This window comes from Nipponia nippon, unplaced genomic scaffold (assembly GCF_047370975.1).
Source record: "Nipponia nippon isolate SJK-2023a ecotype South Korea unplaced genomic scaffold, ASM4737097v1 scaffold_10, whole genome shotgun sequence".
In the NCBI taxonomy this organism is placed as follows: Eukaryota; Metazoa; Chordata; class Aves; order Pelecaniformes; family Threskiornithidae; genus Nipponia; species Nipponia nippon.
The window spans coordinates 16,539,786-16,561,914 of NW_028262291.1; the positions used below are offsets into that span (position 1 = coordinate 16,539,786).

A 22,129-nucleotide genomic window follows, 5' to 3' on the forward strand; every position below is an offset into this window, starting at 1 on the left:
GCGGTTTTCAGGAGAATTTCTTTATTGGGCTGCACAGAGGAGGTGTAACAGGGGAGCAGCGGTGGCCTCCGCGGGTGAGTGTCAGTATTTGCTGGGAAGGCCTGAAGGCCTGAAGCGGTTGGGATCCCCGCCATTTCTGCCCCACACGTTCGCCTCTTGGTCAGCTCGGGTGTCTTCTGCACCTCTGCCGCTCACGTCGCTTTGCCATTTCTCCCGGGCGTTACTAGCAGGAAGAAAAAAGGGCACCTGAACCAACCAGCATTTAACTCCACTTTGTGTTATGTCCTTGCACATGTAAACTAGCTTTTCCACAGGGCTTCTCAATGTGAGGTGCAAGCACATATTCAGTCCTTGTCTGAGAACCACAGTGGAATCCGTAAGTGTTATGTCAGGAAACAAACCAGCAAGGAAAGAGAATTCCTTATCACCAGAAGTGCAGAGGTAAGGAATCTGTCTTGTTGGGAGGACAAGAAGAAAGGCTCACGCTCACATGGAGGAGAGGCACCATTCCTATAGAGACAGGCTGTTCAGGCATTAACTGCTTCTCCTCCCCTCCACTCTCCCAGGTCAAAAGCTGAGTATAAGTCAAAAAGCACTTCACTCTAACTGGAATGCCTGGATCCCTACTAACTCACTGTTAACAAGTCAAATACACTCCGTTACCTGATCACTCTGGCTGCCCAAGCACCACCAGGTCCTCTTCGGGCAGCATCATAATTCCCACGAGCATGGAAATATTTGTCAGCACCTTTATAATTTGCCTCGCGCATGTCCTGGTATGCTCTGTACATATCCCGTGCCCCTGAAGAAAGAGAAACAGAGATGATGTTCACTTTAAAGAGTCATCCCAGAAACAGTTAAGTACCATTTCAGCCAGGAGCTGAAAGACCCAAGGAGCAGTAACACAGAGAGGCACTTCTCCACACCGGCCTTTGCATGGGGCTGTGCCCACAGAAAGGACCTGTGCGGGCTGATCAAGGCCCTCTCCCAGCAGCAGACACCAGCAGGGTCCCTCCTGTGGAGCTGCAGACCTCCCAGCTCCGAGGATTGCATCCGTTGCCTGCCAGTAACCTGTGCTTGGGGAGGGGGTTCATAGAATCATAGAATCGTTAAGGTTGGAAAAGACCCATAAGATCGAGTCCAACCGTTAACCTAGCACTGCCAAGTCCATCACTATACCATGTCCTCGAGCACCACATGTATCCATCCTTTAAATACCTCCAGGGATGGAGACTCAACCACTTCCCTGGGCAGCCTCTTCCAATGCTTGACCACCCTTTCGGTGAAGAAGTTCTTCCTAATATCCAACCTAAACTTCCCCTGGCACAGCTTGAGGCCGTTTCTTCTCGTCCTATCACTTGTTACTAGGGAGAAAAGACTGACCTCCACCTCGCTACACCCTCCTTTCAGGTAGTTGTAGAGAGCAATAAGGTCTCCCCTCAGCCTCCTCTTCTCCAGACTAAACAACCCCAGTTCCCTCAGCTGCTCCTCATAAGGCTTGAGCTCTAGACCCTGAGAGAAAGGCCCGTGGTAACAGCAGCTTACCTCCCAGTGCATCCCAGACAAATCGTCCGCCTTCACGTATGCCAGCACTTGCACACAGAGCAAAGGAGAGCAACACGAGGCAGACACAGAGCCTCATGGTTCCAGGCCCAAGCCTGACAGGGAGCTGTGAGACAATCAGAGAGATGAGCAGTTCTGGAGCACCTTTCAGAGACTGCTGACATAGCATCCATCAATCACACCCATAGCTGTACCCCAGCGTTGATGGCTAGCCCAGGAACCCGCTTGTACCCCCACAAGCACTGATGCCCTCTGTGCAACCACAAGCTCAGCTAAGGACTCTGCAACAGAGGCAGATGGACATGAGACACTTGCATTTAGCAGCATTCCCTGCTGCTCCTATCATGAATACAGAGAAGCCCCACATGTGAAAGCATTAGTCCTGTTCCCAAATATCAGCTAAAAACAGTGCATATAGCTCACAAATTCAGAATATCACTCACCACTGCAGAAAAGCAAAGCCAAAGAAGATGGAGCTTGTCTGTGTGCTCTCAGACTCAGAGAGGGTATTTATAAGGAATTAAAACACCACAAAAGAGGAAATTGGAAAGGATACATGGCTGGGAATTCCCCTCACCACTCCAACAGAGAAATCATTACGGTAAGCCTGTCCTTGTCCTTACTGAAGGTTCATAGCTCCTGTTACACAATTTTTTAGAAAGTATGTGGTGCTTCAGCTGTCCACAGGACTATTTGCTCCTCTTAACAAGCAGGCTGAGAAACTGCCTCCAAGGCTGAAGTGTTCTGTGTGCTGGAAGTGTTACAGCTGGCTTAAACGTGGCACTTCTGTTTGCCTCTTGTGCTGGACAGAGCTCGGAGGAGAAGGTGCCTGATCATCTGCACTGTACGCTGAAGCACAAAGTTGGGTCCGTGTCTGTGCATAAGGAACGGTCAGCTGTGTTACCAGAGTGGCTGCAGGAATGGCCAAGTGAAATTCCCATGCGTGCTGGGATGACAGGATGGATCCCAGAGTTGATGGAATGGAAAACGTGAAGTGTTGCTCTTAACTGTATTGCAAAGCAACCCGCATACGCCTCTGTCCCTGCTGATAATGCTTTAAGATAGTGCACACACATGCCACCAGAAGGCAGGCCTGAAAAGTTCATCCTGCCTTTGTGCTTGCTTGCACAGATCCTTCTCTAGGGACTTCCAGCCATCCTGCTGCAAGAGTGGCCCAGTGGGGCTCGGGTGGGCTAAACTAAGGAGAGTTTTTGATGCAGCAGTAAACATTTTACCTAAGGGGAAGTTCAGATCCATACAGCCACAACTCTGCTAGGTTTTAAGATCGATATATTAACTCTCAGGCCCTATTGGCATGGTTCACAGTTTTGAGTACCCACTGTGCTCTCTCTGCTTGGGAGCCTGCTTACTGCTTGCTTCCCTTGGTTAACAACTGACACGACTGTTTCCCCTGCAGAAAGCTCTGCGTTTGAGTGCAGTTGCACTGCAGAATGCGTGTGCAGAATGTCTCCCCGTTGTGTAGTCTCATACATGATTGAACAAGTCTGAGAGAGCTTCTTTAAATCCTCTGCAGAAGAGGTCTGTATAGTTGCCCCATTCACACTTTAAACAATTAGCCGCTGCAGCGGGAAGGGCAGAGGCATGAGGTGAAAGAGGTGCAGTAACAAACTGATCATTACTAATGAAGTGCCAGCAGCTAACTTCCCTGGGCACCGCTGGACTTCAAGCAAGAATTTAGCTTAAGGGAAGAAGAGACATTTCCACAGACAGGCCTGGAGCAGCAGGGCAGATATTGTCTAGTACACTGCATCTCTGAGTGGAACAAGATGAGAATCTAAACCCTAACCCAATGGACAAGGAAACTATGCAAAAAGCAGGGGGCCAGACACATAATTTTGTCCCCTGCCACCTGTGAACTTGATGCTTAACAGTGTAACAGCTCAGTTACTGCAGAAGAGTAATCAGAATGTTGTGTTTTGCTGCAACTCTCTTCACGTCCTAGTGATGACTTACATCCTTACAGCACATGTCAGCTCAAGAGGGGATCTTTAGAAGATCTCGGATTGCATCCCCTTGACTTGCCTCCAGCAAGGAGGGCAGCAGCAGCGACAACAATGCTGGAGCTCCCTACAGTAACTATGATTAAGCACCAGCTTTGTGCTCCAGCAGGGAACAGCCCGAGCACTGCTTTCCCGGATCCTCGTGGCCTGCTTTCTGGGTCACAGCCCTTGGCCCACAGAAACAAGCTGCAGCCAAAACTCTTGCTTTTGCAACAGAAATAGGCAAGCTGTCTCTGCGTGCGCAGAAGGGCTTGAATGGAATGTTTCCTTCTGGCCTAGCACTAAAACACGGGCTGCGTGCGCACACTGGGTAAACATAACACATACAGAGGGCTCTGGGAGACTGCGTTACGGGTTTGTACATTCTGATGTAGTTAAGATAAAAAGCAACCTCCAACTGGTTGCCTTTTAATTCTAAATATCTATAAATGCAAGCTACATTCTGCAAACATTTTGCAATGTAGGCATTTTGCAATCTAAATAAGTCTCAGATTGAGAAAGGGGACAGGGTAAATTCCCAGCTCAGGCACAATAATAGATGCAGTTATTCTGGGAAGTAATAAGACCTCATCGAAGTTTACATAGGCAATAATTTGCTTCAGGAGCTTTGCCATGCTGCTGTATGGAGTATTCACTAGCACTGGCCTCAGGCTTATAGACGTGTAGAATGACTGCAAACTTGGTCCCTCTTCAAGAAACAGATTTCATATGCAGATGTTTATCTTAAATAAAACCGATTTCCCCATAGGTTTTGATGATGTTTCTAACAGTGAAATAATGTTTTGAGGCACGTATAAGGCTTTTGTTTGGGGGGGGGGGGAAGGGGGGAACCAAACCAACAAAACCCACACAGCTTCTATTTAAAGTTGCTCTGGGCAAAGTCCCCTTTATTAATCTTTGCTTTTCAAGGGTCCCCTCCACCAACAGTCAGTCACCAAAACCAAAGATGAGCTGCAGCTCATCTGCTCCAGCGCAGGCTGGCTTAAACTATCAGTGGCACATGCTTAGCTGGCTGACAAGAGCTGGTGGGGGCTGCAGCTTTAGGATGAGGGCTTTGCTCTGTACAACTGTAACTTCTAAACAGAAGACAGTTTCATTTCACAGTCCCTTCACCTTACCCATATGAGATGAAAACACGCGTATCAAGAATAGGAATCAGCAATTTTCCAACTCTTCTTCAGAGAGTAAATTCTTACTCTTTATTGACAGCCAAGTTAGTTGAAATCATCAATAGAAGCTCACTTTAGACACCAAATTTGAACAAATGCTTCCCATTATGTTACATATATGACTGTTCTGACACACAAAATTAAAAAAAGCAGCTCTAAATGGAAAGTTATGATTTATTATTAAAAAAAAACCCAAAACCCCTCAACCCTCACTCAAAGTTAACTAAGCATACAAAACCCCCACAGAAGTATGAAAGACTACCGTGTACAGAAAATACACAGAGGAACAGAGAGAAGCCAGGCCCATTCTTGGAAAGCCAGCCAACCTCCTCTAAAGAGGGCAACACGAGTACCCAACTAAAGCTGTACTACATTCACACACTGTATGAAACAGAGTTAGTTACGCGAACAGCCACTGAAGCAGCAGCATGCTCATTTGGCAGGTAAGAGAACAGGCACCAATGTCACCTGATTTGTGTAACCTCACCACACACTGCAGGTGCCTGGCTCCTATTCCAAGTCTTACTGTAAGAGCGTGAGGTGTTTCTGACGGAAGGATCTGTGCTGTTTCCAATGTCAAAATCTAAACCCCAAAAGATTTAAAGTTTTCTTTTTTAGAAGTAGTTCTGTATTGGCTTTTCCACAAGCAACATTATTAACAGATGAAAGTCTGCCACTAACTGTCTCCCTGTAACTTCATTTCCTTTAGTGAAGTAACCAACTCTCCACAATAAAGTCTTTCTTGCAATTCAGATTAAATAGTCAGACTGCACCTCTGTATTATTAAGCTCTATTTTGATGAAAGTAGAAGCATTATTTTGCAGTACAAGTGCTGCAAGACTACATAAAAAGATGCTTTAATAAAGAAATATTTTCAAGTAATTTCATGACAAAATTGTGGATTTTAATAAAATTTAGTTCCAATGCATGCATTAATTTTCTGTCTAAATGACATTTGTGAAACTCAAATATTGACCAGACACCAGGGCCTTCTGCTAAAAATGTGAGAGTCTGACAGTGAAAAGGGCCAAAACTAGAGGCCTAAAAAGAAACTTGTTCAAAGATATATTAAGTGCAGAAAGAGTGCTGGTGCAAAGCACAGTTGTGTAAATGAGAAATAAAATCCAAGTGATTTTATGAATCTTCACATTCTAGCAGATATTTAGAGACTTCTTTCTTGATAGGACCCATCTAAAAATACTGGTCTAAACCTTCAGCTTTTAAAAATATTATTAAAATAAAGACATGCAGTCCTCTCACTTCCCAAAATGTCAAAATTCATTTTTGGAATTCCAGAGTTTACTTCGACTTTAGTAAAGCCTTTGACACCATTTCCCACAGCATTCTCCTGGAGACACTGGCTCCTCATGGCTTGAACAGGCGCACTCTTCACTGGGTAAAAAACAAGCTGGATGGCTGGGCCCAAAAAGCTGTGGTGAATGGAGTGAAATCCAGTTGGCAGCTGGTCACAAGTGGTGTTCCCCAGGGCTCAGTACTGGGGCCAGTCCTGTTTAATGCCTTTGTCAATGATCTGGATGAGGGGATCAAGTGCACCCTCAGTACGTTTGCAGATGACACCAAGCTGGGTGGAAGTGTTGATCTGCTGGAGGGTAGGAAGGCTCTACAGAGGGATCTGGACAGGCTGGATCGATGGCCCAAGGCCAGCTGTGTGAGGTTCAACAAGGCTCAGTGCTGGGTCCTGCACTTGGGTCACAACAACCCCATGCAACGCTACAGGCTTGGGGAAGAGTGGCTGGAGAGCTGCCTGGCAGAAAAGGACCTGGGGGTGTTGGTCAACAGCTGGCTGAATATGAGCCAGCAGTGTGCTCAGGTGGCCAAGAAGGCCAATAGCATCTTGGCTTGTATCAGGAATAGTGTGGCCAGCAGGACCAGGGAGGTGATACCCTGTACTCGGCACTGGTGAGGCCACACCTCAAATACTGTGTTCAGTTTTGGGCCCCTCACTACAAGAAGGACATCGAGGTGCTGGAGTGTGTCCAAAGGGCAACAAAGCTGGTGAAGGGTCTAGAGCACAAGTCTTACGAGGAGCAGCTGAGGGAGCTGGGGTTGTTTAGCCTGGAGAAGAGGAAGCTGAAGGGAGACCTTATTGCTCTCTACAACTACCTGAAAGGAGGGTGTAGCGAGGTGGGGGTCGGTCTCTTCTCCCTAGTAACAAGTGATAGGACGAGAGGAAACAGCCTCAAGCTGCGCCAGGGGAAGTTTAGGTTGGATATTTGGAAATACTTCTTCACCGAAAGGGCAGTCAGGCACTGGAAGAGGCTGCCCAGGGAAGTGGTTGAGTCTCCATCCCTGGAGGTGTTTAAAAGATGGGTAGATGTGGTGCTCGAGAACATGGTTTAGTGGTGGACTTGGCAGTGCTAGGTTAACGGTTGGACCTGATGATCTTAAAGGTCTTTCCCAACCTAAACGATTCTCTGATTCTAATTCCACTGTCCTGACGTTTGTTGAAATATCACAACTGATGTCTATAGTCACGTTGCACAAATAGATATGGGCAATTTAGAAATATCATGCTTATAGTTTAACAGTGAGTTCATTTAACAAGTTCTTCTGTTAATCAGCATTCTTAACCATTAATCCAATCCTGAAAAATATTTCCCTCCCATTTTAAGACTTGGCTCAATTAATGCATTTCAAATGGGCAAGACCAGTCCATATAATTTGAGAGGAAAAAAAAGTACCATAACAAGCACTTCTACAGAAACTTGAAAAAGTCAATGTCATTTACAGGAAAATTAAACAAGCACAGGCTTAGATATTTTCAAGGAAAGATTTCTCATGTTTGCAAACAAACAGAAAATTTTATACACCATAAACTATACTTAGGTGCTCATTTCCTTAACACTTAAGTCATATAGACTCAGAAAATAAATTCAGGAATTGTCATCTCAGAAATCTGTGAGCCTAATTTCAAGATGAATACTGGATTGTTTTGATTTAAGTTCTAGAATTCAAAACTCATCTCCAAAAGAATAAGGAAGAACCATCAACCTGATCAGATACCTGCCAGATGGAGACTGGCTCAATGTAATTGAACTTTTAGACAGGAGTTCATTTCTTTAAGAGCCTGTTAAGTTTAAGAGGCACTTTAATATACAATCATTACAGTAAAAAACGTTCCCAAAGTTTTCCAAGTTGTTTTCTATGCTTGCTGAGACCACAAAAACCGGTCACACCTTTCCAACATGGACTGAATCAGCGCTCTGCAATTAAAGCAAAGGGAGGGGGGGGAACAAAAAAAAAAAAAAAAGTCAAACAGTAAAAAAAGCTAACAACAGAAAGAATAACAGAGTTTTGGTTTGCTTTTTAAAGAAAAGTTTGCCAAAAACACGACTGTATTTCAGAAGTATATATCTTTCAGAGAATCTCCTTCACATCTTTAATGTATGATTTCCTGTTTCCTCATTTTCCATTTTAAAATGCCTATATTGCACAATACATAGCTCTTAAATAATAGAAAAGCTTTCAGCTGAGTTTAAAATCTGAGGTAAAAATGTGAAGTATTTTATCTTTTTGTTAACTGAAAACAAAGTTTAAAGCACCAAGAAGATCCAAAATGAATAGGGTGCGTGCATGGATCTTCTGTTGACGTGTCATCTTACCTTTGCCTTTTCTCAGCAATTCTCAGTATCTCACAGACACTGGTAAATCTCTCAGACAATTCTAGCGTCAAGCCACACTCCTGCAAGAGAGGCAAGGCACGATTTGGGCCAACAGCCTTTGCCAGTAAGAGAGCTACGTTTTCCACAGTGATGCAGTCTGGGCAGCTCGGGCTACCATTGCTGAAAGCATTCCCGTTCTGTGGGCCATGGTGGTGGAAAGCTGTGCCGTGATTTTGTGCAAGATGCAGAAGAAACTTCCATTCTTCTATGGTCTCTGGAATGGAACCTAGATGTAAAATGAGTTTGTTACATTATTTGTAAAACAAGGATTATTCTAAGCCTACTACTTTAAATATATCTGTACTTAAAAGGGAAGCTAGCTATTCTGGTTTTCTCTGTGAAGATTTAAGAAAACCAAACGTTATCATCAAGCAAATTGTGTAGAGAAGAGTACTGCCTTGACTGACTCAGTGTAAAGATCCAGTGGTGAACTACACACAAAGCTTCACAGTAGTTCAGTATTTAAGGCTTTGGATTAAGTCAAGAGACAAAGAATTGTTTTGTCCATCTTAGGGCTACTACGAATTTTCTTCTAAGTTCTGCCATGTGATTCAATGCTTTGCTCGTTGTAACTTTGTGCGTGTGCATGTGTAGCGGGGGAGTTTTGTGCTGTGCAGGGAGGCTAGCTATTCCTCTATCTGCAACACCAAGTTTAGCTTTTACTCCCAACTGATAAACTCTACATTCTTGAACTTTTAACCACTTTCTAGCACAACTGATTTCACAAAGCACAGTGTGAAGATACAGGAGTGTAACACCCATTTATGTGTTTCAAATATGCTGCACTACACACAGTGCTACCAAAACACTTCAAAAAATAAAAGTTCAACTCAACTTTGCACAAACTGAATCAGTATATAATAAAGGCAGTTGCTATATTACAGAAGTACGTTTACACAGCTTAAGACTCACTAACCATCTTCTCCATTCAACAGGCTCAAATCATCCAAATGAGCAATATTAGTAAAGGCTTCTATTCTTCTATCCAGCTCCAGACAGAGAAAAAGATATCCAGGCCAAAATCTTGAATAAGAGAGTAAAGATTTCCAGGAATCAAATACTCAGTCTAAACTAAAGTCAACAATAATTAAATGCTCACTTAAGTATCAGTGAAGACAGAAGCAACGGAATTTCTTGAATGCCAGAAATCACTGCAGAGTGGGGACACGGGGAATACCCTTTAGCCAAAAGGGGTATTTGGTACTTTAAATTGGACACTCAATATTCATCCTCAAAAAGAGGAAAGGTTTTTAAATAAAACCTGTTCAAGTAAGGAGCAGGTGGGTGGTTTTCATTTGTATCTTTTTGAGGTCAGAATACCAACTAACCAAGTACCAAGATTTACCAAGTTTTCTTCTTACCCATGTGATTTACAGATGTCAGCCATCTTCTCTTTTGTAACAAAATCAGCTGGGAGTTTAATCAAAAGCAGAATGAGCTGGCTGTAGCCCCAGGTAAACAAATGCGATCGTGGCCTAGAAGATGAGACATTCAGTTTTAAAGCATTAATGGTTTTCTTCAGAACATTATGTTCTCTCTACAAGAAAGGCGGGTATATGAAAAAAGAGAAGGAAAACCAAATGAAACACTGTGTAGTCTCAGTAGAGCAGTCACTCTGAAAAGCATCACAGATAAAGTTATTTAATCCTTTGGTTGCTTCTGCTGAGCTCTGCAATATGCAGAATGCTCGAAGGATTCAGTGACTTCCAAACTGTCATACAAAATCTAAGCCAAAAGCCTCCAGATGCATTAAAGGTTTTTGCTGCGCTCAGGACCTTGGGTGAACCCTACTTTACCTGGGATTTCCTTCCGCATCCACTGTATTTGCTCTTTGTGGTGCATCATGAGAAACTGCCAAGCACAACCAATCCAGTCGTACAGATTCAGGCTGCAGAAGAGATCTAAGAAGAGATGACCTAGAAAATAAAACACACAGAAAAAACCTACCAGTTTTAAATATACCAGGTATGGAGAAGTAGAGACTGTGTGCAGAAAAAAAAAAAAAACAGCAAGCTTGTAGGTTGGGTTCCCCCAGCTTGTTTTTTTTTTTTTTTAAATGCTGTCTAACCTTGGTATACTGAACTGCAGGCACAGGAACAAAAATAGTCAGTTCCATTGAAAGTATTATTTAGAAAAACCCTGTTAAAACTAGCATCTAATCTAACAAAAAACACAGTCTGAGAGACCAGCTAAAACTGGCAGAATGAACTGGATTCTAGTGCTAAAGAACACCAAGCAGAGAGATACAGAAATGGTAAAGAAAAGCCCCCAACCCCCCCAAAAAACCCACCCCACACAGCTACGTGATGAAGAAAGCAGACAGATGAAAAAGATTCTGTATTCCCTTTACCTTTTATCCTCTGGCTTTGATTTCACCAGACTATCTAAATATGCTAAAAAGTGAGCTGGATCATTCCTGCAAAGCTGTTTGATATCAGAAGGCAAAATAGAGGGGTGGAACTTAATCAAGGGCCGAAGAGCTGTTTCCCCAAATTTTTCATAAAGCCTGGAGAGAGAAGATAAAAACTATTTTCAGTAGCAAACACCAAAATTACCATTTTCCCAAGATCTCTTGCAAATTCAGGATAGTACTGAAAGGTGATGTCTTGAAAAGATTCTCAGAAAGCTTAATGAAATGTTAAGTGAACCAATTCCTGCTAGCAAGTTAACAACACTGAAGAAGAGAAAAGAAGGACTTGGCTACAAACCTTTGAGCATGTACCAGTAACAGCGGGCTATCATCCCAAGGCCCCAGGTCATGCAGCTGTTTCAGTATTTTCAACATATCTTCCTTTTCCATTGCTAAAGCCACTGGACTGTGACAAGTGAGTTCTGAAATAAATCAGCACACAAGTTACAAGATATGGGCAAGTTTGGTTTTTTTTTTTCTTAACACACACACAGACAGCTGTTGTTAAGTGTAAGGACAGAAGTTATCACTACTTTCATGGAACTCTCTAGCTAACAGTAGTAACAAGTGAACAGATCCTACTTGTTCATTTCATAGAAATCAAAATCACTAATCTGTGCTTACAGCAAATTACAGTTATAAAATTATACAGTTAAGGCATGGAATAGTATTCTTGATATATTTTACTTTTATTTAGACTTCTGAGGAGGCAATTTTTCTCTCATGTGAATAAAGGTAGCCCACTGCAGGACATATGGCTTGCTGAATATAGTGCAGATCTGCATCAGTTTTCATAGATTACAATTTGCTTCTATTAATAAATAAACACTTCACTGACTTCACAGAATGCAGAATTAAACACAAACCTTGATCATGATGAAATGCGAGTACTAATCTACAGGCACAAGTGCAGTCCAGCTGAGGACAAACTGGGAATGCATGCATTACTTTCACTTCTAGGGCTCTCAGAATCCAAATAGTGACCAGATTCCCAAAAGCCCGAACACCAGATACCAACCCTCAAAGCAAGATCCTGTTGTTTGTCTACTCTCTGTTGGGGCCAATCAATGCTAAAACTTTAATTAACTCTTAAAAGAAATGCATAAAGCAGAAGCAGAATGCAGAGAATAGATAAAGTTCTGTTTTCCAATATAATCAGGAAGCTTTGGTTCAATAAAGCTAAAGAGGCATCAAAAAGATCAGAAAGGATTTCTGTGGGAAAAGGAAGCCTGATGTGATCGCAAGCCACTCATTTGCCTGGAACCACCTATTATAGTCAGTTTTATTTCACATTAACCACATTTCTCTACAAGTCAAATCTTCCATTTTCAGTGCAAATACTGAAACCCCTGCCCTAACTTTTGCCTTGTTTCTATAGACATACGATTCTAATTGAAAGACGCTTTCGCTTTTTAAGCATATATAATTGTTTTTAAATAGATCTGGTCTGTAATCACGACAGCAGTCAATCAAAAGCTTCATATAAATTAAAAGGTTCAGAATTGCAAAGTGGGGGGGAAGGGAGGAACAGTCTCTCCAAGGACCCAGCAGTTTTTCCTAAGTTTGGGGGAAAAACAACCAACCAAACAACCCAAAACCAGAACAAAAACTCCCCCACACCAACCATCCTCCGCCTCCCACACTACACCTGCAGTAGGAAAATTTGAAGACACAAATGGGGGTCTTTTCAAGCTTTTTTCTTTTTTCTCCCAAACAGTCTTACTTTCAGTTTACTAGTAATAAAATTTTCATTAGTTACCTTTCAATCCTGCGATGTATGTTTCCCATACATTAGGACTGGTTGCATACATGGTTATAATACACTGCTTTAGTCTTTTTAAATCCAAAAGAAAGAAGTAGCTGCGCATAAACCTACAAGCCAAGGCCCACGAAGATGCTAGTGGCACACTTCTATCAGAGCTTTCCTCTGCCTCACCATTTCCACAAGAAAATACACGCAGTTCAAAACACAGTGTTGTCAACTCAACGAGATCTTTCTGAACATCCGGTTCTATGACACATGGAGGAGACACTCGAAAGCAGCAGCCCAAAGGTCCCTTCAAATCAGTACTATTTTCACACATGGTTTTGTTTATGCAGGTTTCATCAGTATTTTCCTTTTCAGTGCAGTCTTCCAAGATACTGCTCTGTTCTTTGTCTGCTGGGTCTCCATCAGTTGGATCCAGTCGTAGGTTTTCCTCCAGGACTGCCCTTTCTTCTTCTTCAGCACACAGAGTCTTGCTTTTCTTAACAGAGGAAGCAGAACGCTCTTTGCTGCTGAACTTTTCTTCTAGATAGATAAGCCATTCCCGTAAAACCCTTCTCATACACTGCGGTTCTAACAAAACCAGGGGATCCTGAAGTTTGGCTCTGCAGCATAAAAAAAGTTTGCTAATTTGCTTGACAGTTATAAGATGCCACAAGTGAACTATTATATGTTTTGTGTAATTCAAAGTATATTCCTAAAGTTGACTTACAGTCAGTTGTTGGTTTTTTGTGGTTTTGAGTGCATCAAACAGAAGTTAGGCTACTTAGGCTGTCTACATGTGATATTAGTACATTCGGAGTTCCTCAAGATTTCTTTCACTATGGATTTTTGTTTGTTAGGTGGGGTTTTGTTTGTTTGTTTTTTTTTTTTTTTTAAACTATGCTCATCGTTAGGACAAAAGGATAATGCTAGAGTACCTAAATAAGCTTTTAGTGGGTTTTGCTTGGGTTTAAATAGAGGAAACAAATCATTAACCAAATGAGATCCTTTCAGATTATGTTAATAGACGTTTACAGCATTACTCTTACATGTATGTAATGAATAAAAAAAAAAAAAAAGTAATTTAAAATATGAATAATTTTTCTACCAAAGCCCAATATATCTATACCCTAAAAAGTTTCCCTGCTTACATAGCTTCTGCTGTTGCAGCCTTAAGATCTCTTAGATGGTCCTCTTCTGGAAGCTGGCAGCTCTGTGGTTCTAACCTAGAAAAACACATTAATTTCAGTCTTATCTTAAGTATTATCTTTAATAATTTAAGTGAAGATTTCCTCACAAATTTCCTCAAATTTGTGAGGAAACAATATTAATTCCTTTATTAAAAAACTATGAAAGCTTTCATTTCTAAAGAAGGAACAGCTCAACAAACATTAGGGATGAACTGGGCACAAAGAGCAACCAATAATACTATTTTTGTGCCCTTCTATAATGGCTTCTCCTCCAACTACAGCAGATTTTTGAAGGTACTGAATAAAGATCAGTATCGTGCCACTATGTGAAAGTTAGTCCAAAATGGTAAGTTAGCAAATCATTGGAATATGAAAATAACTTCAGTCTGTATTAATTGGGCAACTGTTAAAGAAATTCAATGTTTCATAGCTACCATTATTTAAAAAAAAAAAAAAAAAAAAAGTTTTTAGGCAGATAGAAGTGTTTACTACCCACTCAGAAAGGACAGGAAATGAACCGTTGGGACTCATGTCCATAACTATAACGAGCATCACAGATCAGCAATTCTCATGTAGTGTAATACACTACGTTCTTGCTCTTCAATTATTACAGCACTGCGGAGACCGCATGCTCCACCACCCAGGAGTCTCCATTGCCTAATTAGCTTCTAGGAAAGGAGTCAGGGAGAACCAGTGAAACCCACCATAGTAATGAAAGGAGCTGGAAAAACCTAACACACTGAGCTCGCCATTCTACTTGAAACAGTAGTTTTTCCTTTAGGTTGCTGTCCTCAGAATCGCCAGCAAACGCAATTACTAAGAAAACGTGATTTTGCACTCACTCTTTCTCTTCCTGGGGAGATGCTACCAGATCAACAGTCAACTCCTGCAGCTGCTCGTCATCTTTTGCTTCTTGCCTCCCTCTAGTATCAGGACTTATATGAAGCGTGCCAATCTTTTCAGTAGTTTTGCGTACAAAGCTGGAAACACTAGGAGTCAGAAATTCAAACATTTAAAATTCGAAGTTCAAAACCAAACAAATCAAGCACTCTCTTTCCATTCAAACCATGATTTCAGAAAACTTTATAATCTGAAGAACTCTTGAGAAAAGGATGAGAGCAGCGATGAGCAACGAGAACAAAATTCACTAAGCTGCTGCTTAAAATTCATACTTCAGTCATGGTCCATACTTCCAGCACAAAATAAATAAAAACCTGAAGTATTTAAAGACTTGGGGTTTTTGCTGCTGGAGAAACAGGATCACATACTAACATTAGCGCTTAGATTTTCACATATATTTGTATGCAAATAAATGCAGATTGGCTACATTGCATTTTAAAGCTTATAAACAGAAAGCATCATTAGGAAATTATGTCCCTCTTGGTGGTAAGAAACAGTTTTACAATACTCCAAATTAATTCTTCAGATTACAAAGCTCACTAAAAACGTCCTTTTCACATCATCAGTCCCTGTCCCTTGAGATACTTTATTCAAGAGAAGGCCCAGTGAACATACCAAAACCCAATTATTTCTACTACTGCCATGAAGAGAACTATGTCATCAAGAGTTGAAGAGAAAAATCAGCTGCTTGCTTTCTGGCCAAGAACTAGTTTAAGAGCATCGAGACAAAAGAAAAAAGCAGCCCTTTTACTTGCTCGCCAGAGAATATGGCATCGTTTACTATACTAAGGTATAGCAAAAGTTGAAGGTTGCTGCAGAAGAAAGGATTCATATGTAGCAAAACAATTGGACTTTAATGTACAGATGGATTAAAGGTAAACTTTTAAAATATGATAGTATTTTATTTAATTATAAATTGAATATAGTGAATACTACTGTCATTATTAGTAGGAACACTTATTACTAGTGAAGTCCTAAAAACTGTTTACGGTTTAGAAAGAATTCAAACCATTGCATGTACTTCGGAAGGCTATTCTGAGATCCTCACACTATTGGTATCAGCTACAATTCTTTGTTGCAGGACATAAGTCACATACCTAAATGATCAAGGGAGGGCTACACAATTTTTCAGACCATCATTATGGGCCAGCAACATTTTAGCTAAGAAACTAACATACAACATTTTTTTCAAATTTTTAAGTTATGTATTTAACACCATCTCCTTTATATTTGTGTCCCCCCCCGGTTTTTAAAGCAAGTTTTAAAATAGCAAGTTGATTTCTGCATAAAATGGACGCTACCATATTTCCTTGCACCAGGTATAAGCTATCATTATTCCATAAACACTTGGAGAATTAATTAGATTCACTGAAAGGTGTGTGCGGGGAGATGGTAGACCACGCGGTATACTTTGCAAATATGTTTTAGCAATATCTAGCATGCCTTGAATATTTTAATGTTTTGTCCCCAAGCAACACAGGAAGCCTTCACTCATTCTTCATAAATCTAAGTACCAGAAAAGCAAAACCCCAAAACAATATTCAGTAAGTTTGCTTTGAATACAAACCAAAACTACAGCTTATAGGGTAATGTTAAACATTCTTAGACATTTAAACATTCTTAGCCATTTAAAAACAGAGGTTGAAATCTTGGCTCTACTGAAGTTAACAGCAGCTCTTCATATCTTCATTAGAGTCAAGATGGAAACTTTAAATTGTCTAGCAAACTTGACTGCATCTCCAGTGTTTCAGTTCAGATGTTACATTTTTGCAGAACAGAGTATGAACTAAACCAGACAATGCTACAAATTCAGAGGACAGAAAAGGGAAAGATGTAATGGATGAGTGACCCTGCTGCAAGTTTTACCTTTCTTTGACAGCTTGGAGAGAGACGAGAGGAGATGGGGAACGAAATGACAAAGGAATACTGAATGGGAGAAATGTCTCATTCCGGTCAGCCTCAACCGTCACAGATGCATGAGATACATTGTCTAACAAATGGAATTGAAATAAAGAGTCATGAAACAGTGGCCTGGCAAAAATGGAACAGTGAAACAAACTGAAAGTCACTAATTCATTAATGGACAATCTGCATGGGATATTTTCATACTTAATATTCAAGAATGTGGGGAGCCAGAAAAGTGCTATTTGGTTTCAAGGGCCACTTTATTACTGACTTTGAACCTGGTAGGTCTGCTTTGCTAATAGTCTTTTGCCTTTATAATAAGGCAAATGATGGTCAACAACTGTATGAAAACTATCTTCTACAAGTAGACTTACAGTCCACTGAGGGGACAAAATCTTGATTTTGTGGCAGTTACTTAAACATCTAGGAAAATTAAGTATTGTGGCATACATTAATTCACGTTGCATGATTTCCCAAAACCTAAATCACATATGAACATACAGAGACGCATAAGCTATGGTTAAGGTATAAATCACCCTTTGATTTGAATGGACTTCAAAATATAATTGAACCCATAGCTCTCTGGCTTTTGATAAGAATCACAGGAAATACAGAATCACTATTTCCTTTTCACTCTTACATCCCTAACAGTATCTACAGTGTGTTTTGATTAATCACTTCCTGGTACAAACATGCACTGTATCTTTAAGTGATATAAATAAGAAAAAAAAGGATCCTTTTAAGTAAGGATGACACTGCATTTTGCAACAGTCAGCACTATCTGCACTGTTGAGAGGAAAAGATGCCATGTTGTTACAGAATTTCTATCACAATCCACAGTCTCTCTAGATTGTGCCTAAAGGTCACAACTGATGTTAAGATTGCTTGTAAATAAGGCTGGTTTTGTTCATTATGCAGATTAGAAACCCAAAAACTTATGACATCTTACGTAAATATGAGCTGGGAGACACTAAGTCCATTTCTCTTAAATACCAAATGAAGTACACATGCTTCAAGAAGCATCTAGAACTTCTCTACTTTGAAATAATCAGAAAATTTGTTCTCTTTTGTTGAACACATAGAACTTTTCTATTTTCTGACATTCAAAAACTACATCCCTTCATTTTAGAGTTTCAGTATCAGAAATGACACACTTCCTTCCAAGTTTTCCCACCTGTTGTTTTTATGGTGATGTAGGTAAAGAGGCAAATGTAAACCTAAGTGCTACAAACAGCAGGTAGCTTTGTCAGCAGGATAACACTACTGACAAGTAGGGGAGTAAATGTTAATTCCTATACTCTCTTTCCCCATTGTGGTTTTCCCCAAGCAAAGCACCCAAATTCTCTCCATCCTCAACTAGCATCTACTCTCTGCAAAAGCTGAAGAGCAGCTTTTCATATTAGAAAGCCTCTCTACCATACCTGGAACTAAGTCAGCTCCTCTTCATCCTGGGTTTCTGCATCCCCTCCCAATCCCACTCACATTGTCTCACTCTAGCTTTTGCCCAGTGACAGATACTGTTAGGAAATGAAAAAACCTCCCTGCATGGTCAAAATGTTAGCTAATAACAATTCTATCATCCCTATGCTAATGTATACACATGTAAGAGATGATTCCCTTTACAAATGAAACCCTGCAAAAAAGTTAAGAACACTTACCATTAACCTACTCAAGAAATATAAAGCCAGAGCCAAGACTAAGAAATTCTTTCCTGGAACTGATATTACTGGAAGGATAGCATCAGCAAACAAATCTCATTTGAAGCTCAATTAACACTGGCACAGTCAGCTGAGAGAATCTCAGCATTAATGCTGAATTGCACAGAGAGAAAGGGGGGCGGAAATTTGAGTGAAGTCCTAGCTTGGTAAAAGCCCTCTGGACCTTTTATTTTGTTTCTCTGGGTTGTGTTTGTTTTTAAGCTCGGATTTCTGTGGAGCCAGCATTTCACCCCAATGTTCTAAGGACTTTGACTGGAAGGTGGGGTGACTGTATTCCCATTGATCAAATTAGAGGATTTAATCATGGATAGCTTGATAGTAGAAAAGAAGAACACAGAGCCAACCCAATCAAATTCTCATAGAATAAATAAAAACGTCATCTGAATAACATACTTTCGTTAAGAAATATTACCAAGTTCTACTTGCTCATCTTCCTGGTGTGCAGGAAATTCTTTAAGTCTCTCATCTTCTGAGAATGTTTGACTGTGGAGAGAACATGAATCTTCATCTGACTGACTGCCTCTTCGACTGATAACACGATATATCCCCGAGTCTAGGACACTGAAGCTTTCCTGTCAAAGGAGAGGAGTTAGATGTGCGAGTTGTACTTCCTTGTTAAACTTCCTGCAATGAACTCAAACAACCATACCCAGACAAATAACCTCACTGCACTTCATAATTCACTGTCTGGAAAAGCCCTGTGTAACAGGATATTTTTGACATATCCAGAATGGAAAAGTACACACACGCCAATAAGCATGCGCTCCAGTGACTTTATAAAGATGTATATGCTGCAATTGCTTTTAGGAAAGCAGCCTGCAGAACAACTGGTGTACTTAGTACAAGACAAAAAACACCTCTGCTTTAGCCCTGCATCCAAGACTGCCAATTCACCCCTCTGTACCTGTGTACCCAAGAGTCCGTATTCTTTTTGCTGCTTAACCATACCCAGCTAGAACAATTACGGACCCTGCAAAACCGCTTAGTTCCAGGACACACATGCATTCTTTTGCTCATGGTCAGTCTATGTAGTTTACTTTCCCATCTGCTAATGAAAAAAAAACTTATATACCACATCAAGATGGAATTTACATTACTTTGTTTTTTAAACTTTATTTTTTAAACATTGTTAGAGTGAAACCAGCAACTGATATTGTATTAACTATGAAATATTTCCCCTTTCCTGAAAAGCTGCTGGGAAGCCAAGACAATACTGAGCACTGTATGTGTAAAAGAATCTTAGAAATACGCTTTGATTTTTTTTCCTTAGAGCTTTCTGCTTAAGCTTCATAGAGCGAGACAATTTTTTAAATAGGGTTAGAATAGTTCTGAGCATTCGGACATTCAGTTTTCACCACATAAAACTCCAGTTACAATTAAGATGACTGTTACTGAAGCATGTTAAGACACTAAACTCAGCTGTGGAGAAAGTATTCTTCGTATCAATCTTTGTCCACATCTCAACCATTAGCCACAAAATAATATGGAAAAAAGGCAGAGGCCTAAAAGTTTAAAGAACGTAAGTAGTACTATTTCATACCTCTCTACCCCACCTAATTTTAGAAAGTAGCATTACCAGCTATAGTAGACATGGTAAAAATGAGAACCTCATATTCAAAGTGAGCAACAAGGTGACTTTAAGCCATAAAGATAAAATCTGCAGATAACAATTTTGGCACTACCAATACACTTACATGAGATGAAATACTGCTCCTTCTACTGCTGCACGCAGAATCTAGAGGTTCCAACTTTAAAATTAGTTCTTCCAGCTGCATAATGAGATCTTGCTGGGTTGAGGCATCCAGCTGAGACTTCAAGTGCTCCAGCTTGTCTAGAGGCAAGTTCTTCCTTGCCTAAAAGTACACAGTGAAACAGAAACATTATTTCTAATGCACATGTGAAATGCAAAAGGTACCACATATGCAGGCTAATTTTCATCTTAGAACTATAATGTTTAGAAGACTTTTTAAAAACTCCAAAACCATGAAACTCAGAAACCTACAGAACTTAATGGAAGAGGGGGACAGGAAACAGAGTGAAATTGCATTGCACATTTACAAAGAGGTATTTACTTACTCTGCAAGAAATGATTGAATTTTGGAAGAGACAACAGACCCTGGCAGCAAGCGTCCAGAACCCTCTTCTTATCAGACGCTCTATGCAGCGGTCTACCAGCAGAAGGGAGAGGTGCACGACCTTTCCATTTGTATGCAGACAGAACAACTCACTTTTGTAAACTGCAATATCCTGAATATCTGCAAAACCAGATGCACAGAAATATCTAAAGGACTGAAATCGTTAGTCAACGTTCCTTTCTGCTCCTGAAAGAAGGTGAAAACATATTTCCCATCTGACTGCAAACGTGTGCAAAAGCGTAATACACTGTAGCACAAGTGGCAGGGGGAAAACAAACACTGAAGAGTGCTAAGCTAGCATCTAACAACTATAAAGTGCAGTTAAAGTATCAAAACTTTCCAGAGTTGCACTTCCAGAAAGAATTCAGAAAGTACACTAAAGTTACTGAAAAGTTTCCTTTTCCTCTAAAGGGGAATGAAAAACTAAAGACTGATAAAGATAAGAAATACATCATTGTTAGCTTTGAAACAGAAGGAAAACATTTGCTAGTAGAAAAACACTTTGACCTTTCAGCAGTTTTCAAATGAAATAGTTATGCTATATGCAAACACTCTATGACAAAGGCATTGGAAACTTAACATCAAAAAGAGCAGGGAGAGAAGGGGAAGGAAAAGACGGACTGACAATGACTAACCGTTCTAGGATTATGCCTAAAACCATACAAACAAAAACATTTGTCTTCTGCCAAATAAGTACATTCCCTGGCTCCAATTTAGACAGGTGTTAGAAAAAACAGGTTTGAATCTTTCAGCTGCCAGATTATCCTTCACGGAACACCTGACAACAAACCCAAATAAACAGAAATGAGGAAAGGATACTGCAGGTTATTACGTCTCACTATTTGATTACTGTATTTTAAGATTCACTCTACACCACATTTTGTTTCTCAAGCCTGTTTTCAGAAGTATGGAAGGAGGGGTTGGCTGGAGGAGGCGGGGCGAGGGTTAACATTCAAGGCTACACCTGACAGACGACACGGAAAAACAGTTTTCTGATCAATGTTCTGCAATCCAGCTGCAGAAATTGAGCTTGAAAAGGCTCCATGTTAGGCAAGGACTTCAGAAGTGACAAACATAACAGACAATACTAAAAAGCGAAGATTCTTAGTTTACCTTTTACTTCACTCCAGAGTAAGACTTGAACACTTTGGGGAAGAAAAATATAAATGCCTCTTTCTGTCCAGGTCATCACACAGTGCTCACTGCAAGTAAAGCAGACGTTAACGGTGCAACAGTTAATTGTGGTAGTCACTGTGAAATATGCAGGAATGGCACTGGCTTAAGTACAGCAAGTGAGAAATGAGCTGTTTAGCATGATACATGGAAAATTCTTATGCAAAAAGATAAAGTTGATAATATAAGTTAGGAGAATATACAACTTTTTTATTTTTAAGTCTACTTTAAGAGGAAGCTATGCTGACAAATACTCACGTCAAATACAATAGCTTGGGGAAAGATAAAGATTGTGGAGAGCAGCTGGAACTAGTATAACGAGGATCCAGCCTGTAAAGTAAAATTAGTATCTGTTACAAGCATAACTACAACAATACCACTTCCTTAATATAATATTCTTAATCCTGGAAATACAAGGCTGGATTAAATAAACATAGTCTTATGACAGCAGCATTCATTGCAGTAGTCACACAGACATACCTGCAGAATCAAGGCTTTGGCATTTTTGATAGCTC

General features: G+C 40.6%; 2 protein-coding genes across 12 annotated transcripts in view; both read right to left on the reverse strand.

Moving 5' to 3' along the window:
• Positions 1-7,906, reverse strand: LOC104010568 (serum amyloid A protein). 2 transcript variants are annotated; one of them, XM_009462701.2, is made up of 4 exons: positions 2,007-2,150; positions 1,546-1,669; positions 664-802; positions 1-223 (listed from the first exon to the last, which is right to left on the reverse strand). In XM_009462701.2, exons 2-4 carry the CDS (start codon positions 1,640-1,642, stop codon positions 82-84), a joined length of 378 nt encoding a protein of 125 aa, XP_009460976.1. In that variant the 5' UTR covers positions 1,643-1,669; positions 2,007-2,150; the 3' UTR covers positions 1-81. The 2 variants fall into 2 exon arrangements, with proteins under 2 accessions (XP_009460976.1, XP_087601834.1); XM_087745708.1 differs by lacking the exons at positions 1,546-1,669; positions 2,007-2,150 and adding an exon at positions 7,778-7,906.
• The window catches only part of HPS5 (HPS5 biogenesis of lysosomal organelles complex 2 subunit 2), a 21,612-nt gene continuing 7,307 nt past the window's right edge, over positions 7,825-22,129 (reverse strand). For 4 of the 10 annotated variants that reach the window (XM_087745679.1, XM_087745678.1, XM_087745680.1 and 1 more), the window contains 16 exons: positions 21,873-21,944; positions 21,555-21,643; positions 20,383-20,561; positions 20,001-20,159; positions 18,719-18,878; positions 16,550-16,673; positions 14,626-14,772; positions 13,745-13,819; positions 12,606-13,216; positions 11,145-11,268; positions 10,787-10,942; positions 10,233-10,379; positions 9,798-9,911; positions 9,353-9,459; positions 8,377-8,662; positions 7,825-7,977 (listed from right to left, as the gene is read on the reverse strand). In XM_087745679.1, the coding sequence (XP_087601805.1) occupies positions 7,917-7,977; positions 8,377-8,662; positions 9,353-9,459; positions 9,798-9,911; positions 10,233-10,379; positions 10,787-10,942; positions 11,145-11,268; positions 12,606-13,216; positions 13,745-13,819; positions 14,626-14,772; positions 16,550-16,673; positions 18,719-18,878; positions 20,001-20,159; positions 20,383-20,561; positions 21,555-21,643; positions 21,873-21,944 (2,611 nt within the window). In that variant the 3' untranslated portion in view covers positions 7,825-7,916. The remainder of the gene's footprint in view (positions 7,978-8,376; positions 8,663-9,352; positions 9,460-9,797; positions 9,912-10,232; positions 10,380-10,786; positions 10,943-11,144; positions 11,269-12,605; positions 13,217-13,744; positions 13,820-14,625; positions 14,773-16,549; positions 16,674-18,718; positions 18,879-20,000; positions 20,160-20,382; positions 20,562-21,554; positions 21,644-21,872; positions 21,945-22,129) is intronic. The other 6 variants (XR_015701843.1, XR_015701844.1, XM_087745681.1 and 3 more) reach the window with 6 other exon arrangements.